Source organism: Notolabrus celidotus, chromosome 4 (assembly GCF_009762535.1).
Source record: "Notolabrus celidotus isolate fNotCel1 chromosome 4, fNotCel1.pri, whole genome shotgun sequence".
NCBI lineage: Eukaryota > Metazoa > Chordata > Actinopteri > Labriformes > Labridae > Notolabrus > Notolabrus celidotus.
In genome coordinates, this window is record NC_048275.1 from 37,371,107 (window position 1) to 37,395,974 (window position 24,868).

Here is a 24,868-nt window from a genome sequence, read left to right on the forward strand (position 1 = left end):
TACCTCAAATGTTGTCTTCCCTCCAATGATGGTCTGTCATTTTTTTATTTCAAGATTAACACATCCAAAAACAATGCAAGAGCTTATGCCTTATCTAGAGGGGCTGAACATTTGGACTTCAAGATTGCTTTGTTCTGGTTCGTAGACCTCCTATACCCTTACAATGTAGAGGAAGTCCAGTTTTGGCCATGTCAGAAAAAAAGCACATTTTACTTCAACAGCATTGAAAGCTAGGTAAATGTATCAGGGTGAAAGTGGTGAAATTAAAGCACAAGGAAGAACAGCTATAGGATGCAAACTTTCCTTAAAGCCTTAATATGAACGTCATGAATAAAGTTACTCATAACCTTCACAGGAAATATAAGATGACATTTGGTCAGTGCAGCTATCACTGATTTTACAAACCAAGATTATTATTGATATTCTAATCAATTTCCAGTGCCGTTATTTAAATATGAAGATTTTTGTGAGTCCCACTGAGTGCAAATATTACAGACAGGGCTCAGTCTGATCTCATCTTAATCCACCATGAGCAGAGCACTTTGCAGCATTTAGCAAGTTACAGTGGCAAGGACAAACTTCCTTTAACAGGCAGAAACCTCCAGCAGGACCAGACTCATGTTAGACATACATCTGCTGAGACCGTGTTGGAGAGAGGGATAGAGGGAGATGAAGAGAGGGTTGAGAACACGAAGGTTGAGAACTTTAAACAGGACATGTCCCCGTCTTTGGATACAAAGCCAACAGACCGGTGGGACGGCCCTGATGTTTTCAGCACGTTATGTCTGTAGATCAGAAACATCAGAGGAGTCTGAGCTTGCTGCCGGACTGATTATGACCTAGTTGCACTCCCGTCTGACCACGCACACATGTTAATATTTCTCAATAACAAGGAGTAGACAGCAACAATATTTATAACACCCACCATATCGTTCAACTTCCCTCCTGTATGTACACAAAATGGTTTGGTTCTTCCTCAAAAACTGGTGACCTCTGAAGAGGAAGCCTGCTTTTAGGAGAGAAAAGAAAGACGTCAATTCATTTATTCTTCTCCCTTTACCTCAAATGTTGGCTTCCCTCCAATGATGGTCTGTCAATTTTTTATTTAAAGATTAACACATCCAAAAACAATGCAAGAGCTTATGCCTTATCTAGAGGGGCTGAACATTTGGACTTCAAGATTGCTTTGTTCTGGTTCGTAGACCTCCTATACCCTTACAATGTAGAGGAAGTCCAGTTTTGGCCATGTCAGAAAAAAAGCACATTTTACTTCAACAGCATTGAAAGCAAGCTAAATGTATCAGGGTGAAAGTGGTGAAATTAAAGCACAACGAAGAACAACTATAGGATGCAAACTTTCCTTCAAAGCTTTGATATGAACGTCATGAATAAAGTTACTCATAACCTTCACAGGAAATATAAGATGATATTTGGTCAGTGCAGCTATCACTGATTTTACAAACCAAGATTATTATTGATATTCTAATCAATTTCCAGTGCAGTTCCAATGCAAGAGCTTATGCCTTATCTACAGGTTGACAGAAAACTGGACTCTGTGAGTCTGAAATATGTTTCTGTTCAGTTCTCTTGTTGCAGTCTGAGCCTTCACTTTATGATTGTATGTCTGCAGAGATTATTATTATAAGCCTGCTCCACACGTTGACATTCAGTTTGTTAACATTTCGTTCGCCTCAATATGATCCGTAGATATTCATTACCATCAATTATATACATTGTGTTTGATTGAGGGGGAAAAAACCACATTTGTCATTGTTTTTGACATAATAATCGATAATTAATCACTAACATTTCCAAAGATCGATCACAGAGAATACTTAAAATTGATATCCCTAGTAAAATAATTCAAAAGTTTAGACCACGAATATAGGACAACCCCATTTTCATTTATTTAATGCACTTTTTTGTGTCAACATGGTGATTTGGCATTCACACAGCAGCTGATATTCAATAATACATCTGTTACAGTGCAGCAGCTTAATGATGGTAAGCTAGTTAGCCCCAGGTTTTAGTCCCCTCTTTATTTTCGATTGTTCATATTTTAAGATTTTATTAAAACTGATTCTTTTAACCATCTCAAACAAGTTAAGACACTCCCATTGGCTTGCTTTTCTTTTATCAACCTGAGGGTTGTTGGGCCGTGTAGGATCTGAAAATGTCTTCCTAATGAGTTTGGGATTGTGAAGCAGCTAAATAGGCTTTAGAAGTGAAAACAAACCTTGGTCATCCTGGAGATTTATTTAGGTCAGAGGTCTGTTTTTATTTCATCCATTAAGGTAATGTGGTAGGTTGTAATATTGGAGCCCTGATATCCTCCTGCCTGCAGCTGTAGTCAGTACTTTTGATTTTTCCAATGGTGAGGCATCCACAAGTTAGATTTCTTGCCATACAAACTAGTGAAAACTCAGGTTTTTACTAATTTTAACACTGTCATGGCTCTCAGTTGTTTATTAACCATTGAAATGAAAATCCCACGAGTGTTGCGTTCTTAAATTACATTTTACCCTTCCTCTGGGGAAACAGGAGGACCCGGACCAGTGCTCCCAACATGCCGCCTGCAGCATAATGGAGGCAGCAGAGCGCTTCACTGAAGCCTTTAACTTGTGTCTGTGTGTAGCTGCTTTCTTTGTTACCGTTTGTAACTGGATGTAAAAAGTCTATCCTATCAAACTATGAATTAATGTGGATCATTTTTAAAAACCATTATATGTCACAAATAGACAGACAAGCTTGGTTTGTAATAGGCGTCTTTTGACCGAAGGAACTTTACCCCTGAACTACATGCATTTCGACTGGTGGACCCAGGGTCTAAATTTAGTTCAGGGGTAGATAATCTCTCCCCTGAAAAGCCCCTGCTTTGGGGGTAGTACTTGTTGTATCTTGACCGCCCGTGATTTGTGGATGCAGAAGGAATCTTCGTGACACTGGCTTGCTTGCATAGTAATACGTTTATTACAAGAAAACAATACCAGTATCGAACAAGCACCCGGAATGCTTGGGAGAACAGCTCTGCAAATCTGCTGACTCCCAGAATGCTGTTGACCAGCACCTTTTATAGGTCTGCCAACCAATGACATAGCCTACTGCAAAGCCCAAACTTATCTTGATCTCTAGTTATCTATTTTACCCTTCTGGGCTCTGCTGGCCTAAGGGTTACAAAACTTATCCATGCATGTCGCTAAATTGGAAGGGGGTCTCAATCTAAATTCCTTGAAAGTCTGGGAGAACATAGGTTTCTCCTTGACTTGTTTTACGTCAGTTACTTATTAACTATCAGGCAGGGCCTGCAACACTGAACGTGTCTGATTGGTAGATTACTCTTGGTCGAAATGCACCTTACTGTTACAAGCTGCTAAATCAAGAGAATCCCAGCTTCTTCTTTTGAAAAGTACACACACATACAAACAAGATAGAACAAATCAAAACTAATGAAAGAAAGAGAAATCAAGTGAATCACAGATGTGTGTGATGTTATTGTGGACGGAGGGAGGAATAAAAACACTGCGGTTAATCTACCAATCAGACACGTTCAGCATCGCAGGCCCTGCCCCCCTAAAGCCCCAGGGCTTTTTGAAAAGTACTACCCCTCAAGCAGGGGCTTTTTAGGGGGAGATTATCTACCCCTGAACTAAATTTAGACCCTGAGTCCACCGGTCGAAACGCACGTAGTTCAGGGGTAAAGTTCCTCCGGTCGAAAAATGCCTGTAGTCTTGTTTCAGCCCACCGTGAATGCGTCTCTCCCGGTGTTCCGGTTTTAAAAGTGACCCTGTAAACTGGAGACCTTCAGCTGAACGTGTCAGTGTTTGTGGAGTTTACACAGCTGTTGAAACACAGAGGGAGTTCCTGGGAATGCAAACTAGTTTAGTTTTTATTAAGATTTCAAAATATCCTCATCAGATATTTAATGATGGTCTAAAGACGTTTATGAGGGATGCATCCGGCTGAGAGTCTCCAGTTAACAGGGTCGCTGTTTAAACCAAAACACCGGTCGATCTCTGCCACGGCTTTTTGAGTTCAAAAGGATTTTAAAGCCGTGTTGAAAAGTCTTTGCTACTCGCGCTTATCTCCTCTCACGTGTTGATTCAGTGAATCCATCTGTGATGAAATATAGCACCATCTAAAACAGCACCAGCTGAGTCTCTTCATGCTAACAGGCTAACTGTTGTGTTGCTCATAATGATACCTGCCTGTCCATCTGCTTCTATGGTGTCATCTGTGATGAATGGCACTCCTCTTTATTTTACTGCCCTCTACTGGTCTGGTGGTGTAGTGCATTCACGTCACTGGCCTGATTTGCACAATCTACCCGGGACTTCAGCCCGCGGTCGAAATGCAGACAACAATAGGGCACAGGAACCTTTTAGTTCAGGGTAAAGTAGTTCAGGGGGCTAAAAGACCCTGATCTCTTGATTGAAAAGCACCTAATGTATTTAATGTAAATAGATTAAGGCTGTTTAATCACTGTGAGCATGCACAAAAGGTCTAATACTGATATTTATCATGCCATCATTTTTGTGATTTCAAAAAGATTTGTGTGAGAAATGTTGAACCAAAGAAATCTAAAATATTCTGATCAAAATAAAGGAAACAACCTTTAATTCAGCTCACGAAGGGAAGCTGACAGATCTGAAATCACAGACCTCCTCATACTGAAATCAGAAACACAATCTGTAGCAGACGTGACCATGTGAGATGAATCAGCCTGTGATTTCACTGTTGCTCCTGAGAGTTTAGGACTTTTGTTGAGAAAAGCACACCTTCCTGTGCGCACACCGCCATGATCTAAATGTGCCAACATGCGTGTTGGTAAGAGCGCGTGTGTCCGCTCTACCTTCCATCACAAATGTGTTTCCAAACACTAAAAATGCGTTTCAAATGTTTTGGCTCACCATTCAGTTTTCCAGAATGATTCTCCTACAGGTTGAATGCTTTGCTGTGACCACTTGAGTGAAGACAGGATGTGAAACAGGGCACCACATGTCAAAGGATGGAGCAAATAGTTTGTCTTTGTAATGCTGACAGTTGTGTGGATTTTCATCTGAATAAATTTGGCCTGTGCTCATATATTCAGCGATTCTCCAGCCAAAACACATATTGTGTTTGACTTCCGCGTTAATAGAGGCTGCCTCACTGTGCCAAGCAGCTGCATATTAGGACCTATTACGTGATTTCATAGCTCTTAGAAAATTGCTCCTATTCACAACGAAACGGCTGGGGATGGGGCGGCAGGGCTGGTGAGGGGGAGCAGGGGGAGGACGGGAGAAAAAGCCCCAACACACAATCATGCCTTTTCAATTGCCGATGGCAAGGTTGATGACAACATGACCATTGTGTTATAATGATAACACCACAAAGGCATCTGCCCCCCTCATCAAGGCTTCACAGCGGCTGCAGATACAATTTAATTCACTGCTCCGTTGGCGGCGCTGATACCATTATGCAGCATGTCGGCACAGGGGTAATCACTGTCTTTCCTGAGAGGACGCTGAAAAAAAGACAGGCACAAAAAAGAGGGGGGAAAAGATGGAGTGATGATGATGGGGAGGCCGAAACTTACAATTAAGACTGCCAGTTCTGACGTGTCAAAGCCCCCCGTTGACTCCTGCTCATACACTTTCAACACTTCCACCGCTGTTTATTTACCATGGCTACCAGTAATTATAATTAACATGTCATTTAGTTCAAGGCGCTCGTTCGTAGGTTGCTGAGTGTGGCCACGGCATTATGGAGACAGGCGGAGAGGAGCGGAGAGGAGAGGAGAGGAGGCCGGGGATGAAACTGGCAGCTAAGTGCTATTGAATGACTGATATGGAGGGCGCCGTAGGAACTCACTGTCGTTTATCAGATTCTTAATTAGGTGTCACGGTGGGAAGGAATTGTCCACAGTGATAGCACTAATGCTTAATTTCTCCCTCGCTCAGCCACAATGTTTAATTAGATAAGTGTTGGGGCATTCTTTTCCTTTCGTACTGACGTGTGATTGCAGCTTAAGCAACATCACAGTTTATGATTTGGAATTACACCTGATTTTTTTAACTACCTATTTGAAGCTGCACCAATCAATGTTTTTCATTTTCACAATGGATCAAATGACCGTGCAAAAGGAAATGTGCCACTTATAATGATTCCACAGAGAATCATCACTTCAGTCTGGCTCTATGAGGCCTTTCCCTTCATTTAGACCTTTTTTTTTTTTTTACCTCTGATAACTCTGCTGTAACTTCCTGCTCCAAGCCAAACAGCTAACAAAGAAAGTTAGTGTTAGACAGAGGAACAGTGGAGTAGGCAACAGTTACAGACACACACAAATCAGTGGTGGAGACCAAAACAGAGGCAGGGGATGAGCCTGAATCTGAATCAGAGAGGCATAATGTCACTAAGGGAAAAATGACGAAGAGAACCCAAGTGCAGATTAAAATAAAAAGGATTAAAAAAAACAAAAGAAATACACAAAACCTGACTGAATCAAAGTCCACCAAATCCACAAAAGAAAATGCAGGGGTATCACGATGAGCAGGAGAAGACGTCAAGAGGAAGACAACATATCACACAGTGAACGGACACAGAAGGGAGGAAACACAGAGACTAAATACTCACAGAGGTAATCACACACAGGTGAGGCAAACGAGACACAGGTGGAAATACTCAGCACACAATCAAAAAGGAGGGAAAAAACAGGAAGTGACACTAAACCAGACACACCGGGAGCAACAACTACAAAATAAAACAGGAGACCGAACTAAGGAACACAAGAGAAAATACAAACACAAGGAATATCTTCTGTGTCTGTGTCTTGAAAAACAGAGGGAGTTTTAAGATTCAATATCCTCATCAGATATTTAATGATCGTCTAAAGACGTTTATGAGGGATGCTTCCGACTGAGAGTCTCCAGTTAACAGGGTCGCTGTTTAAACCAAAACACCGGTCGATCTCTGCCACGGCTTTTTGAGTTCAAAAGGATTTTAAAGCCGTGTTGAAACGTCTTTGCTACTCGCGCTTATCTCCTCTCACGTGTTGATTCAGTGAATCCATCTGTGATGAAATATAGCACCATCTAAAACAGCACCAGCTGAGTCTCTTCATGCTAACAGGCTAACTGTTGTGTTGCTCATAATGATACCTGCCTGTCCGTCTACTTCTATGGTGTCATCTGTGATGAATGGCATTCATCTTTGTTTTACTGCCCTCTACTGGTCTGGTGGTGTACTGCCTTTACTTTGTATTTCCTCCATACGTCACTTGCCTGATTTGCACAATCTACTCAGGGCATGCGCCACATTGGACACAGCTCTCACCTCCATCGCTTCAAATTTCTTTTTTTCGTTTGCAGCCACTCTGCTCTCTCAAACTCTCCATGGTGACAGCTGGTAGCACACTCAAAATCCTCATTAAAATAGGGCTGTTTGCACCACTTTTGCACCTGTTATCAATTGCACACGCAATCATAGTAGATCACCCGCAACACGCCCACTTATAGCACGGGCAATGTTTTAGTTAGCACACGCAATTTAGCGCTTGTTATTTGGGATCTTAGTAGATCAGGCCCTTAGACTCAAACTTTCACTGAGTGCATCAAACCTGACTGACACCGCCCGGGATAATCATGGCTACCGTGTGAACTTTGGAGGAGCAGTAAGTGTTGCCAAGTAACACATTTCTGTTCACTTTTTTCTCCCATCAAAATATCTGCAGCAAGAATGAAAAGCTCAACTGAAAAGAAAAAAAACAGAGAGAGGGAAACACAGAAACCTTGTAGAGTCGTCTATATCAAAATGTTCTGAGAAACTAAACACAGACACAAACAAACCCTGTTTCTGTCCAACACGTGCTGGAGTTCAGCTTCTGTCTGAGAAGAGTTCGATCAGAGATTACTTTCTCTCATTTTAACGCAATTCATCAATCCTCCTGTAAACAAGACGCCATCACTCATTTTAAAGTTCTGTTCTTCTGTTTTTATTACCTGACGTAGGTCCACTATTACCTCTTTTCGACCAATGCGAACCGGGTTGTGTTTCCGGGCTGGTGCTCGCACTGGTTCAGAGATGGTTGAACTTGCAAACCAGCGCAGCACCCGTTTGTTTTCCCGCCCGCTCGAGCCCGTGGAAGAGGCACGTCATGACATCAGATTTACGTGACCACTTATCCCAGCAGCGCTAGCACAAACTTTCCCTCACAACAACAACGATGGCGGACAACGGCAGCTTGTCTCCTCGGCCGACCACTGCTTTGCCTTGAAATCCATTAGTCTCTTTGATTTTTTTGCTGCAGGACAATGGAGGAAACACGTTAGGTTTGTTTTTCTGATCACGGCAACCCCGCCCCTCGCCCCTGATGTATGCTGTTCGTGGTTCTAGACCAGCAAAGAGTTGGAGCCGCTCTGGAACCGGTTTTCCTGGCCGGGAGCCGGGTCACTCCCAGTCGAAACACGAAAACCCGGTTCTCAATTGAGCACCAACTCCAAACTGGCTCTGAAACTGCCTCGGTCAAAAATAGGTATATAATGACTTCACAAACTTAGGCCTGCTCCTTGCTGGGCATGAAAGTCACACCCACTGGTTTCTATGCTTATTTGTTTATTTTTATATCTTGTTTAACTTATTTATTTAAATTTATTCAATTGACTATTCACTGTTTTATTGTTTCTTTTTCCATTTAAAATTTGAATGTTTTTAATCTGTCCAATTCATTTTTCTCTAATGTGATGTTGTCTTCTTCTTTAAACCTGTCTCTTAAGCCTTTTATTTATTTTTTATTTAATTTATGTTTTTATTTATTTGATTTAATTTCATCTATTTATATATATATATTCATTTATTCCTTTATCTTTTATTTTATTCATTCATTTATTTATGATTTCTTATTTTATTTATATTAGATTCATGTATATATGTGTATATCGTAATTATTCCTTTGTTTTTATTTTATTCATTTATTTATTTATTTATTTATTCATTTAGTTTCTTTTTATTCATTTATTTATATATACTTATTTCTTTATTACATTTTTTTAAATTCATGTATTTATGTTTTTTATTTATTTATTTATTTATTTATTTATTTATTTATTTATTTATTTATTTATTCATTTAGTTTCTTTTTAATCATTTATTTATATATACTTATTTCTTTATTACATTTTTTAAAATTCATGTATTTATGTTTTTTATTTATTCTTTATTTAATTTTATTCTTTCATTTATTTATAATTTATTCATTTGTTCCTTTGTTTTTATTTTATTTATTTATGTATTTATTTATTCATTTATTTTAATTGTATTCATTTATTATATTATACCTATTTATTCATTCAATTTTATTTATTCGTTTATTTTTTTAAATAAAAAAAGAAAAGAAAAAGCCTTATAACAATGATTAATTGGTCTACTGTTTCATCACTTCATTCTGATTGTTTGTCAGAAGCTCTTTGTACACAAGGTTTTATAGAACTAAAGTTATTATTATTATTATTATTATTATTATTATTATTATTATTATTATTATCATTATTATTATTATTATTATTATTATTATTATTATTTTAATTATTATTTATTATTATTCTTATTTGTATTTATTATTATTATTATTATTATCATTTTAAGTATTATTATCATTATTTGTATTATTATTTTTTTTTTTTTAATTTTAATTTTTAATCATTATTATTATTATTATTATTATTATTATTATTATTATTATTATTATTATTATTATTGTATTATTATTTGTACTATTATTATTATTTTCTTTTTTTTTTAATTGTTATTATTATTATTATTATTATTTGTATTATTATTTATATTATTATTAATATTATTATTATTATTATGATTATTATTATTATTAATATTATTATTATTTTTATTATTAATTTTAATATTATTATTATTATTATTATTATTATTAGTATTATTATAAATATTATTATTATTATTATAGGTGTGACACAAACAGGGTCTAAATGTGTATTACTGGGCTCAGCTTCAGGTCAGTGGGCTCTAAGTTTGATGTGAAGTTGATGCCCTGCTGGTGCGCTCAGCTCCTGACCTTTGAACAAAGTTAGATGAGGTTAAACATGAAAGTTTAAAGGGACTGGAATACATAATAAGCTAGGTCGGACTTGATGCGTTCTCCGGGTCCTTGCAGACGTTAAGATAAACTCTCAGGCTGATCTGTGTATATTTAACATACATTGTCTACTTTTATACCGTTATATAAACTGGATGCCCACATTCTCTTGATTTAACACACTTCAGAGTTAATCAATTTAAAGTTCACTGGCCTTCTCATTTCCCGCCTCTCCAGTGCAGCCCTGCTGTTGTGGAGACAAAAGTCATTTAGCAAAGAATGAAAGGCTTAAAGGCAAATGTGTGTGTGTTCAACCGGGGTTAAGTACAGCATCATATGTTTAATTTTTCACTCAAACCCACACACTCCCTGTGCTATTATCAGTATTCATACTCCAGGTCTCCACAGTTGATTTGTCGGTGTATTCAGAGGATACTCAATACTTCTTGGTCCTGGCTGATGGAAATAAAAAGGTAGGGTGCATTACTTGAAGAAAAGATACATCACTCACAATATTTAGTTCACTTCCTTTTGAAATCGAATCAGAACGATGCACCTAGGTCACTCACCATCGAGGCTACTTAAACGGCAGACACAATACGGAGGAGAAACATACTTCAGCGTGGAGTGTTACTGCGCTCATCTCATTTTACTGCACACTGAAACGAGAGGTCAGAGGTATCCACCCATCCGTTTCAAAAATTTCTTATCATGCTCTTTGTTTCTGTGAAGGCATTTTGATCAGGTTGAGTGGCCATGAGTCGACTTGCCGTCTTCATTCAGTACGCAGCCTCTCAGTGAAATGCTGTTTTTCTTATTCTAACGCTGTGACTCTGAGGAGGGCTCCTTTAACTCTAATATAAACATGCATTGTTTCCTTGCTTCATGTCAGCCTCAAACAGAATACTCAGAATGCGGTGAAGTCTAGAATGCAGCAGGAGATTCACTTTCATAGCTTTAGTAAGATATAAACACTGCACGTGTTAAAGGCTAGAACAGTAAGACATTTAAATAAAAGCATCTTAGATATTAGTTAAATTGTGTTGCTTGTTCCCAGCGTGGTTAGAGTTTATTTATTTGATGTTTATTTGAAAAGGGACAAGTATGAAGTGAGTAAACACACAACAGCATTTATGGCCTCTGCTTATTAGATAGTTTCTGAGTTCATCTTACGTGGGGTCGTTGGACAGGTTCAGGAAAAAGGCAGACTTTGTCCATGGAGTCGTTTTCCTCAAAGTCAGACTTGAAGCAGCGAGTAGTTTCCATGTTGACCTGAGAGACAAAGGACCAATGAGAGTTAACAACAATACCACAACTTACAGCCCCCATCAAATTTTTTTTTTTTTTTGGCATCATGGTGAGATGGTCCCTCTCCATCTAAGTGTGTTAGGTCTCTCTCTCCTTCTCTCTCCCTGTCCCTTTGTATATCCTTATGTAATCTTTCTTTCACTTTCTCTTATTTTTAAAAAAAAAAATTGTTTGGCCCACCTAGGTGTGCACGCCCTCTTTTACAGAACATGATATTAGCTGCCAATAAAAGATAGCCCAGAGTTCTAAGAGGGATGGTGATGGTTGCATGCACACAGTCACAAGCACAGAAGAAAAAGGTTTTCTTTCTTTTCTTTTGCTGCAAGAATAAATTGCATTAATATTTGACAGTTTGTGACAAACATGACACAAACCAGATATATATATGCAGACAAGAGAAAAAAAAAAAAAAGAAAGAGAAAAAAAAGAAAGAAAAAAAAAAAAAAAAAAAATTGATAATCAACCAACCCCCAAAACCCTGCTTATTACCTGGCTACTAACTTAAAATACAAACACGTTGTTAAAAACATTGATTAAAGATTATTTTATTGATTTAAATGATTTATGTTTACAGTTTTTAAAAATAGTCTCAGTGATTCCTCGTCAGTGATCGTTCCATGGTGATGGATTCTTCTCTGCCTGTTGTGGTGGATTGAACATGAAACTGTCCTCATTCAGCTCTCCTTCTTCTCTGAGCTCTGTGGTTCACACACCTTTAAAAAGAAACTAATGTCACAACTTTGAACCCTGCTGCTATCATCACCACCGCTCATGGTTTAACTTTCTTTGTAGAGATCGCTAACCTAAAGTTTCTCTCACCTGCTCCACTCCTTCATCATATTGATGGACAGGATCCAATATGTAAACATCCGTAACCTGCTGATTTAGCATGCTAACTGAAATTAGCGTTTAGCCCAAGCGGCAACCTCCGGTCTAAAAATATGAGTCCAATGCGGAAGTGTTAAAAGCTGCAGTTCATTTACGTCACACTGGCTCGACAGAAGCAATATGGCTGCCGCAGCCGATTGGTCTCAAAACAGCTCTTCAGAAACAGATGGGTGACGTCACGGATACTACGTCCATATTTTTTACAGTCTATGATTTAGCCACATTGTTTTGATGCTAACTGAAGCTAATGGTTTTACCTCACCTTACGGTCTATGGAGTCAACAAGCAGAAGCTAAATGTGCCTGAACTCTTTTCTGTGGATTGATTTGACATGACGTGTGATCAGTTTGTCTCTGGTGTTGCTCATGTTAGTGAAAGTTAATAACCATCGTCAAGGCGTTTTGACCAATCAGAATCAAGCATCTTACACAGCTGGAAGATCAGTAAGAGATCCGGGTAATAAGACCTGATAACTGAACCCTGAATGTAGCCTGCTGGTATGAATCCTTTGTGTCATTAACACGTTTACACTTTGTTTTGATCTTTTTGTTATCAACATGCGTTCTTCTAAATAGTTGAAAATGACAAACTAACTAAATGCTGTCGTTGAAATGCGTGTCCTTCATTAAACCTGTAGTTTGATTTTGTTCTAATCCTTCTTCGTGTTTGTTGTTCTGATTCCCAGTTTCTCAGATGGTCATTGAAGAGGTCTCTGCCATTCAGGAGAACCTAGAGATCGAGAGGACATGCAGGGAGAGTGCTGAAGCCCTGGCCTCCAAGGTAAGCTCCCCCTCCCCATCATGCCGTCTGTGTTTCCTGTTTTCTTATTAAGCCGGCGTTCAAGTCAAATTCAGGTCCAATAATGTTAACAACCGAGGAAATGTTCTCCTGAGATGAAACAACACGGATCAGAATAGTTGATTTGTAACATGTTTGTCTAAATAAAAACATCAGCGTCAAATCAGTTATTAGAGATTTCTCTGTGATCAGTGTATTCAGTCAACAGTCACTTTGACACGCTCAATTTGTATGCTGCAATCAAAAGCACTCTGCGGTCTGCAGTGCTGCTGCTGCTGTCCCCGTGTCTCCGTGTCTGAAATTGCATTGGATTCTTTTGATTCAGAGCACACTTTTTTTGGAGTCCTTGCTAAAATGTGAGTTGTGATTGAGAGTGGGGGAGCCTGGCACATAGTCATTTCGCAGCCCACTGGTGTTGAGCTTATCACTGTAATCATTTCTCATTCAATTTCTGGACAAAAGCTCTCAGAGTCCACCTGGTTGGACCAGATTTTGGGCAGTGGGAGGCTGAGGGAGAATTATGGTGAAGGTCGACTTTTAGGCCTTTTTTCTTCCCGTCTCGAAGCCTTCAGTCCTCCTCTCCCCTTTGTTTTCTTTCATCATCTTACAGGGCTCAAAAGAAAGGTTTTTACTGCTGAAATGACCACGAGGGATCCTGGCGGGGCTGCTGGTCAATACTCCTGCTTCAAATTTGATTTGTCAAGCCTCTGAGATTTATAATCTCCACCCGAAGCTTAAAACAACGATTTCTCTTGAGAGCAGGAAGACCAAACAGATTCATGACAAAACACAAACTAAACTTTCAAATGACTGTTTTTTTCTTCTTTACATTGAAACTGGATCGTGGTGTTTCACCCCTGACTCGACTCACATAAAGGTAAATGACAGGTTGGCCTAGCCGCTGATCTAAAACATCACTTTCCACAAGCTTCCAGGAGAGACAACTGACCTGCTTGAAGTCTGAAAATAAATAAATAAATATATTGAAGGGCTATGATATGTGTTTGGAAAATAAACTCTGACTATGACAGAAATAGAGTCGGCTCAAGCAGGTGTGTTGCCCTAGGTGAGATTTGGATCTGGTGCCCCCTCCCAAACTACCACAGAGATAAGTTACAATGAAACTGTGAACATTTTGGAACATCCTTTATTTTGATGCCGTTTATGCTCTGAATTTTCCAAAGCACCCTGATCACCTGTTACATTTTAACTACACGTTTAATAATCACAAAATGTGCAACCTTTAAAGCTGGGGTTGGTAGTCTCGGAAAACCAGCATGAATTTGAATGTAGCTTTTCCTCATGACTCCATCTAACCCCTCCCCTCCTCCCTCAGAGCTCCTCCAAAACGACGCCCCCCCGCTCACATGCACGAGCGCCGCTGATTCTCGACCATATGATGGTGACTGATTCAAAACCGGTCCTCACCAAAACATTCTCATAGTGAAAGTTAAAAACACAAACAAACATGGCTGCTGTTAGTGCTCACAACTATCATGCTAGCATTATCCAGTTGTACTGGTGAAACGATATCAGGAGAAAAGTTATAACACATATATAATACTGTAACAGCTCTACTGTTTGTTAAACGTGTTCAGTGTAGATGCTCTTAATTCCTACAGTGTTGACAGTCAGTGAAGGCATCAGGAGAGGTGTAGAGTGTGTGAGCTGGAGAGAGGAGAGACAAGAGGAGAAGTTCTTCATTCATTCAAACATTGATTGTTGTTTTGTTGGTTGGCGTGATCACGGCCGACAGTGACCGGTTATTAAAACTCAACGTGTTCACGAACCGGCTCGTCATCCCTACAGCGTCCGGACAGACGCTACAGTACATATACATTTTCTGTAGGACTTACTGAATGTCATTCATTCTTCTGCTTGTCAGAGCCCCCGTGGTGAGAGCTTTTTAGACTCTGATCCGGACTACAGTCCTGAGCAAAGCACCTCATCAGGTCAGAGGGGACAGGCCCGAGGTCGAGCGAGAGGGGCAGTAAATAGAGTCAGGGGAAGCAGAGGCAGGAGACGGGGACTTGGAGTACACGCCGGGGAAATGTACGCGCAGGAGGCGGGCAGAACAGCAGGACGGAATTTGAATGGTTTAAAATTTTGGCACCCAAAAAACAGGGATTGGCTGGTGTTTTCCCAGGTTTACTCCGGCTGTAGATAGCAGCTTTTCTTTGCTCTTTTTTAAGAACACATCATGTATTGATTGCCATCAGGACATAAAGATCATTTTAGCCAGTATAACAAAAAGTGGATCTAAATCTGATTACCAACCCCAGCTTTAAGACTCAAAATATTGTTTACTGAAAGGTAGAGTGCTTAAAAATGGGAATATTTCCCAACATCTAGAGGTCAGATCAAGTGGCAACCTCCACTCTTATAAATATGAGGCCAATGAGGAAGTGTTAAAAACTGCAGTTCCTCGAGCATCCACTAGAGGCTGGCTGTAGAAACACCAGAAACCACATACACACCCATTCAAAGAAGACGATCTTTACAGCAGAAATAAACATGTTTGCAGTCTGGTTCAAAAAACAGTTTAGGTCTAATTGCTCACTTCTCTATCAGCACACACTGTACGGGTGGTGGATTTAGGTGGATTTTGTGGTGGAGTCCATATGGACTTGGCTTGGGAATCAGAGGGTCGCCGGTTGAAATCCCAGGGTGGACAAAGTTTGGCAAGTGGACTGGTGGCTGGAGAGGTGCTGGTCCATTTGCCTGGGCACTGCAGAGGTGCCCTTGAGCAAGGCACTGAACCCCAGACTGCTCGGGTGGCGCTGGTTGATGGCAGCCTCCACACTCTGACATCTCTCCTAAGCATGTCCATAACATGTTTGTGCATGATTGTATGTGTAACAAACTATGTGTGTATGTAGCATGATCAAAAAGAAAAGAACACAAGTGAACTTGAATTCCCTCCATGTTTACCTTACCTTATTATAACTCGTTATTTTTTTAAGATAATAAATTTAAGATTTTTGCCCAAATAAGGGCACGGCTGACTTGATGACAGTCAGGCACCCTGAGGATAAAGGCCCGCCTCTTTACCTCACACTAGCTCCATAGAAGTTAGGTTGAGTTCAACATTTCCAATATGGCTCCCGCCAGCGATCGGCTGCAAAACAGCGCCTCGTAACAGATGGGTGTGACGTCACGGATACTATGTTCATTTATTATACAGTCTATGGGTCAGACTCTAGTAGAAACACTTCTTAACACAAAGTAAAAGTGAGCAGAGAAGTTTACAGTCGAGCTGTGGATTTACATTACACATCACATTCAGGGATTCACTCTGAATCTTTGGGATCCAAAAAAATTTGGTGCCGTTCGTAACCGCCTAAATGGTCCATGTGGTGAGGGGTGTTTGACAGAAAGGTGTTTATTTTAAAGGTGACATATCATGCAAAATTGACTTTTTAATGGTTCTTTACCTGAAATATGTTTCCCTGGCATGTCTACAAACCCCCCGAGAATGAAAAAAATCCATTCTGCCCCTGTTCTGATTTCTCCACCTTTCTGTAAATGTGTGTGAAACCAGCCGTTTCAGACTTCCGTGTTTTTGTTACGTAACAACAATATCCAGTCTGTCACGGAGTCAGAGCTCGAAGCTTGTTCAGCCCATAGACTGTATAAAATAATACTGAATCCCTCCTCCGTTTTTCATTACCTGCACAAATGTGTGCTAACAAGGAGCTTAGGAGGGAGGCATGCTAGTTGTAGGCTGTCTTAATAAACACAAAAGTCGGTTTTACTCCCCACGTCTGCAGATTTGAAGATATAGTGGATGATTTTTATTTATCATGGATAAGTGCTAGCGCTAGTTAGCATAGCCACATAGCTATATGTTCATAGCTGTAGCTGTAGCTGTAGCTGTAGCTGTGTACCAAGACACACGTCGACATACTGACAAATAAAACAACAAGAAACACTAAATCTGTGACCAATCCTTCAGAAAAGGTCCTGCTGCCTTTCTGGCAGAGGTCGGTTTTACTCCCCACGTCTGCAGATTTGAAGATCTAGTGGATGATTTTTATTTATCATGGATAAGTGCTAGCGCTAGTTAGCATAGCCACATAGCTACATGTTCGTAGCTGTGTACCAAGACACACGTCTGCATACTGATAAATAAAACAACAAGAAACACTAAATCTATGACCAATCGTTCAGAAAGGTCCTGCTACAGGCGCCTCTCCGTCAGGATCAGATTCAGACTGTTGAAGTAACGCGATCTCTGAGCAGCCGTGTATATTCAGCCAACATGTAAACATTAGATCAACGTGCTGGAGAGGCGAGGCACATCCACTTCCGGAGGGGGCGTGGTCAGAGGGAAAACAGAGTGTTCTGATGAGGAATGAAGAAGAGGACTTTTCAGGCATGCCAAAATCTGATTTCAAAGTGTTTTTTTGAGCATAAACTTTAAAGACATGTTTTGGGGACCTCTTAGACCAATATATATTGATGAAAAAAGCGTGATATGTCCCCTTTAAGTTCACAAACTGATGGGGTCTGACTATTTTTAAAAGCCTTACACAACAGAGTCCTCTCCCAAAAGCTCATGGTCCAGGTCCATTTAAGAAGAACGATCTTGTGATACAGCAGATCCTGACAGACCATCAGCTTTATCTCTAACACATTTATGAACAGTAGAAGAAGTCATACAGATGATGTCGATATAGATTTTTATGTATAATGTTTCTGAAGAGTGTCACACCCAAACTCTGGATGAGAAGAGATGAGGACTGTAGAGTGTCAGAAAAGCTGCAGCAAAGACCACATGATTACAACAGAGGAGAAAACAGAGCAGCAAGGACATGTTCTGATGAAGGTCATGACAGAATGTGTTCTTTTAATCCACCACTGATCACCTGTTGTTCTAAAGATTCAGTCTGAAGTAGGATGAACTGGATTTGGAGGATCCGGTGATCTAGCTTGTTTTTGCTCTGTTTTTTTTTTTAAAAGGAGAAGAACCTGGATTAGATCAAGCTGATACAGATACAGCCCTTTATTTTAGATTACAGAATCTGGATGATCACAGCTGTAAATGGGACTACATGCTACATACTTCATCCACAGGAGGTGCCAAAATTCACACAAAGGAAAAAGTGGGGAAAAAACCCAATGTGTGACCTACTTGAAAGTTTTTTCTCCTTTTTGTTCCTGTAATCCAGCCACTGCTGCCATCAGGGGCGTGCATGCAGGATTGGCCAGGGTGCCAGGGGCCCTCCTTAGGATCCGGCTTGCCACCCCTAATCTCAATCTAGAAGTAGCTTTACCTTGTCTGAGGTGATTCTGTGGTTAGAATCAACTATTTAGACCGTGCTGCAACATGCCGCTTGTAGTTTTCTTTGTTTCTGTGTGCAGCACACTTCTTCATGTAGGTACGTTGAATTGTGGGAAAATACTTCAACTATCTACATATCTACGTATTTCATGGGGAAATAATGCATCTGTTAAAAATTGCATGCAAACTCCTGCACACTATCCAACATTTCTCTGGACATCAATCTCTGACATGGACAAACATCTTGTTTTTGAGTCCTTATAGAATCAAACCTAGAAGATTTAAATCTTCCCCTCTGTTGTGCCAGTTTTTGTATCATCAGTTTGATGTTCATAGTGAGAGTAGAGAAGCTTATTGGAGATAGAGAGGGTGTATAAATGCTCAAAATCTGAGTGTGTGTGCACAAATACTTCAAGCCCTTCCTGCATAAGTCAGTGCTCCACCTTGGTCACATCACTCAGGAAGTTTAGACACACTCCTGGCTTGGATCAGGACGTTCTGGATCAGAGTTATTCAGGTCCTACTCAGAAGTTTTCAACAACTCAAACTGGAGGATTTATTGGATTACCTGAGTTTTCAAAAAAAATAAATCAAACCGTGTAGCTTTGGTCCAATCAAACTAACTGCTTACTGTAACTTTGAGACATCATATGTTATATTTTATGTTTAACCTCCTTTTCAGGCTACACTCATGCTTGAGGACAGGTTGGATAGCAGTTCATGTCAGGGATAACGCAGGGTCTTGGCTCACTCTGTCTGGATTCTATTTCCCTAACCGTACATTAACCCGCTTATTACCCGGCTCCTAACTTAAGTTCTAGACACGTTGGTAAAAACATGGATTAAAGATTATAAAAATAACGAGGCAAATGTCACAACTTTGAACCCTGCTGCTATCATCACCACCGCTCATAGTTTAAGTTTCTTTGTAGAGATCACTAACCTGAAGTTTCTCTCACCTGCTCCGCTCGGTCTGTGATGTCAACAAGCAGAAGCTAAATGTGTCTGAACTCTTTTCTGTGGATTGATTTGACATGACGTGTGATCAGTTTGTCTCTGGTGTTGCTCATGTTAGTGAAAGTTAATAACTATCGTCAAGGGGTTTGGACCAATCAGAATCAAGCTTCTTACGAGAGCCAGGTAATAAGCAACTTTGACAGATAATTATCATATCCATTCAGAGATCTTTAAGTTTTGTGCCTGCTATCTACAAATAACGGAGAGCAGGAATGATCCAGACATTTAAATCTATGAGACGAGTCCGCTGCATCGTGGTAGGAAGGTGATTTTCTGCCCATTTAAAAGAAATAAATACAAACCCCAAGCATGAACAAAAACACGCAGACCTTCTTTTCAAATCAAAACACATAAGACTTACAGAGCGCGCCAAACATGACATTTCCCCCTGAAGTGTTTACTTATGGATAAAAATGTGCAGGTTTTGAAATTCCAGGGTTTGCAAAGTGAATATTTAGCAACTGATGACACAGAATCAAATCCGATGAATTGTCATTGCCTTGAAATGTGGGAGGGAGATTATTTTGTGTCACATTTCTTTTCCTGCTGACTTTTTGTAAGAATTGGCCTCAGAAAATCTAATGTATCAGGCTTCTGAACAGGGCGGCTAAGAGGCAGCAATAAACTCTCCTGCCTGTGGTCTGACAGCAGGAGTTAATCTATTTCTTCTTAAGAATATTCCGGCTAAAAGCTTGCTTTTGGGCAGTCTAAGTCACTTTTCTCTTTCCAGCTTTATTTGATGTATTTGGTCTCTTCTCTCTATTTTTGTCCTCCTCTCCTTGATATAAAACATTATCCATAACCAGGCACTCCCTGTGCCCGCCTTGATAAAATATCAGGCTGTATCAGACCGCTCTGAGGGGGCAGACATTCAGGCATCGAGTTCCCTCTCCTGGAGCATATCCACACCTCTGTCTGTGACTTATTATTATTTTTTAAATATATTTTGGGGCATTTTTGTCTTTATTGATAGGACAGCTGAACAGAGACAGGAAATATGGGGAGCAGAGAGTGGGGGAGGACATGCAGTAAATGGTCGAGGCTGGATTTGAACCCGCAACCTCTGCAATAAGGGCTGTCTGTGACACAGCCCTGTCTGTGACTTATTACAGTTTTTTTTCAATAGATTAAACACAATTTTGAAAACAGGGCCCATTTTGTCAAAAACTACACACAATTTACACAACCACACACAACTAGCAGAACACCTCAGATCCTTTGCACAATGAAACACTCTTGTAAAAACTTTACACTCATTTATCAAAACCATATTTTGTAAACACACGTTTCATATGACTTCATTCTGTTTGAAGCAGTTACACACTGCTGCTGCTGCTAAAATACTTTATATTCTACTTCTCAGTGATCAGAGTCCTGTAAGTGAAGTACACAGAGAAATATACAATACATTCACCAAACACTACACAAAACCAACACTGCAGACTGATGAACATATCATTTATTTCTATCTATAGACCCAAATCAGTCAACATGTCAACATTGAGAATCACAACCAAACATGTCCCACTTTTCACACTACTACAGTAATGTTCATAACACTGTAAGCTCAGCAAATATCACACAAACATCAAATACTGGATCCAGTTACAGACAGGTGAACTCACCTGCTGCATTGTTATAGTGCTTAAACCTGATTGGTGTGTCTACAATTAAACAAACATGTGTTTGTGCACCTGATGGCTGTTTTTAACCAATTGGCTCATAGGTGTGGTCATGTGACAGTCAGTGATTTGGAATTGCAGGAAGTGACATCATGATATACTTCTGTGTCTAATGTAAACAAGTGTGTTTAGTGTTTGTAAATCACTGTGTGTATTGTTTTGCAGAAAGTGTGACATTGTGCTTCTAGTGGTGCAGATCTGGGACAATGTTTTGCTCCTTGAGTGTAAGGTTTTCATAATTGTGTAATACTTTTGATTTTAGTGTTTATTCAGTTGTAAAAAAAAAACTTAATACGGTTTAATCTGTTCATCATCAACATGAGAGCTGAGAACAAGGTGTTGTTGAAACAGTGTTGTGACCCTGGCGGTCTGACCTGACCTCTCTGTCGTGTTTAGGAGACTTTGTAAAGTCACAGCTCTGACGTTGTAACAGCATTTCATGTATTTATATATGAATCGCACCCAGAGAGCATGAGTCTGTGATGCCACAGAGAGGCAGACGGACGGAGCTCTATATTAATTTTTTGTTCCTGATGATAGTAATTTTGAGAAACAAATATTTCCAAGGCCGCTCTGAAAGGATTTAACATTCTCCTCTCTTTCTTAGCTGTTAACATTTTGAATTAACAAATGGGTGTAACCAATTTAAAACCAGTCATACCAGAACGTAGCTCTGATGTTTGCTGTATTTTTGTCGATGTTTGATCAAAGGAAAGATGACGGGGCCAAGACTTGGTAATGGTGACCTCTGCAGAGTGCTAGCCCCGGTGCTGTGCCAGCCTTGATTTGTCTTAGTATGTCATTTTCTACGCACATCTCTCATGAATTGTAGATTATTGTCAGAAGAATGCGTGTTATGTGTTGTTGATTGCATTTCGGAGAAGAAGATGCAGTCTGAAGGGCATCATCAAAAGATGGAATTGCTGCAATCTGCTCCCACCAGGATGCCATTAATAAATGTTTCTTTTATGGCTCGCCTCGCCGACTTTTCTTCTTCCTCCTCCTCTATCCAGCCACTTTTCTTCCTTCGGATGACATAAAGAACCATGCATAATTGGCATCCATCTCCTTTCCATAGGCTTCATTTATGTGTTACTTAGCGGCTGCCTCCCTAATTGATACACACATGATTGTCTAATGATTGAACTTTAAGAAACCGATTGGCCATTGTGGTATTAAGTGTGTGTGCTTCATGTAGGCTCTGCAGAGTTTCAGAGGAATACGTGTAAGAAGTCATAATCACACTGAAAAACATGATGCACAGAAATGTAAGATGCAAACACACGTCACATCAAAAAACTGTGATTACGTCTAAAAGGAGAGATATTCACTGCCTTTATCTCCGTCCCCTTGTGCTCCTCTAATGATGTCTGCTTTTTTCACACCTTATCATTGCTTTCGCATGCGTCCTGCCATTATGACTGATTGCAGGGCCAAAGAAAAGCAGAAATCAACAACATCTCATCCGCCCTGTCCGTCGCTCTGCTAACTTATTCCTTCACCTGTTTTCCGCTCCTTTAATACAAAGCATGCTTGTCACTCTATGCAGATTTGAAAAATGAAGGCCAGGTAAGATGCAGACTGTCATTTTTGTTGGATACATGTCATTTTGAGGAAACGTGTGCTGAATGTGCGATGAATTGAGCATTCAGAGTCGTTCGTGTGGCTGTACTCTGGTATTGAGGATGGGTATTTATCTCCTGAAGTGAAACTGTTGACGTCTAAGTGTTATTGTTGAGGCTGATTTTTTAATAAATCTAGTAAATTAACTGAGAAATTATTTTGTATTCTGAGGAGAGCTGAATGCTGCGTCTCTCTTCTGTCACCTTGCTGCAGCTGACTGACTGACAGACTGACTGACTGATAATTTTCAGAGGTATTGCAGTGATACGCTGTCGTCCTGACCGTTTACTTTAAACTTTAAAAATCAGCTTGACTTTATTTATTTCTTTTTTCCCAGTGAAGTAAAGAAAGTAACAAAACTATTTGTAGAGTATTAAATAAAACACAGACAAATACTGTCACAAAATTAGACTTTCACAAAAATTCATACAACCATTTTATCGTGATATATACAGAAAATCTGGAACAACAATAACACTACCACTCGAGTTAAAGTATGCCAGAATCAGCCAAAAGGATAGTAAACATCTGTAGTCCCTTACCAGATGTTGAAAAGGCTCCCTAAAAAGATCAAGATTAAAATAAATAAATAAATAAAGTAAGATAAAATGAAAACACAAAAAAAGAAAAGAAAAGTACAAATGTCACTATACATTTAAAAATGACTAAAAGCTACATAAGGAGATGACATGATGGTCTTTGAGAAAGTGGAAGAAAAAACAAACAGTAGAGCATACACCTAAACCGAGATGAGTGCTTGGGTCCAAATTTCCCTCTCTGGGATGAAGAAAGTAATTAGGATTCTGATTCTGATCTTTCATAGTTAGCTAAATGGTCTCATCTGCACAAAACTGTAGCCTAGAAACTGTGGCCTAGCTTGCGTGCTGTTTCTCCCTGAAGTTTCTCATTAAAGGGGCCGAGCTGAGCATCATCCGTTGTGGCTAATACAATTACTAGTGACATAAAACTTATACAACCCCACTTCAAAAACACAGAAATATCCCTTTAAGAATGTTCATACTGGGAATAAAAGTATTGGTTGTATGGACACTGAACAAGACTGTTGTAAACATGACTAATGACAAGTACCTTACAACCCCACTTCAAAAACCCTGAACTGTCCCTTTAAAGCTAGGGTTGGTAGTCATGGAAAGCTAGCATGAATTTGAATGTAGCATTCCCCCCCGAGCTCCTCCGAAACGACGCCCCGCTCACATGCACATGGTTTGTGTTTTGCACTACGTCAACTCATGTCTCACTCAGCGGTAAGAAAACACCAAAACATTCTCATAGTGAAAGTTAAAAACACAAACAAACATGAAATGTACGTTCTGCAGGAGGCGGGCAGAACGGCAGGACGGGATTTGATTGGTTTCATCATTTGGCTCCTGATGGCAGGGATTGGTTGGTGTTTTCCCAGGTTTACTCCGGCTGTAGATAGCAGCTTTTTTTTACCTCTTTTTTTTTTTTTTAAAGTTATATTTTTGGCCTTTTTGCCTTTATTTTATAGGACAGGTGGAGAGAGACAGGAAATGTGGGGAGTAGAGAGTGGGGGAAGACATGCAGGAAATAGTCGACCGGCCGGGAATTGAACCGGCGACCCCTGCGACGAGGACTGTAGCCTCTATATGTGGCGCGCTTAGACCGCTAGGCCACCAGCGCCCCTTTTTACCTCTTTTTTAAGAACACATTATGTATTGATTACCATCGGGACATAAAGATCATTTTAACCAGTATGACAAAAAGTGGATCTAAATCTGACTACCAACCCCAGCTTTAAGGAAAGGCAAAACAATAGTGGAGCAACGCATTACTGTATAAACTTTACTAATCCATGTATTTGACTGATTGACTTGTCATCAGTCATATCTATTGATCCTCAATGTTATGTTTCATCTGCGTCACCAACCCTTTGACTGAAACTTACTATTACTATCTGTAAAAACTGTAAGCATAAATCACTTTAAATCAATGAAATAATCTTTAATCAATGTTTTTACCAACGTGTTTGTAATAAGTGAGATAATGTATGTTTAGCAGGTAGTTATGGGGAATAGATTCCCGACAGGGTGAGACAAGACCCTGGCGCAGGCTCAGTCTGGATCTGATATTAACATTTTTGCATCAATCATGTCTTTAGCTCTAACATACTGACATATTTCTGTATGTGGCCTCACAGCA

General features: G+C 39.7%; 1 protein-coding gene across 3 annotated transcripts in view; it reads left to right on the top strand.

Moving 5' to 3' along the window:
- shtn1 (shootin 1) overlaps window positions 1-24,868 on the top strand; it is an 85,882-nt gene that overhangs the window by 24,469 nt on the left and 36,545 nt on the right. For all 3 annotated transcript variants that reach the window (XR_004631006.1, XM_034681740.1, XM_034681741.1), the window contains exon 4: window positions 12,969-13,063. Coding sequence is in view for 2 of the 3 variants with exons in the window: in XM_034681740.1 (XP_034537631.1) it covers window positions 12,969-13,063 (95 nt within the window). In the remaining variant the exon portion in view is untranslated. The remainder of the gene's footprint in view (window positions 1-12,968; window positions 13,064-24,868) is intronic.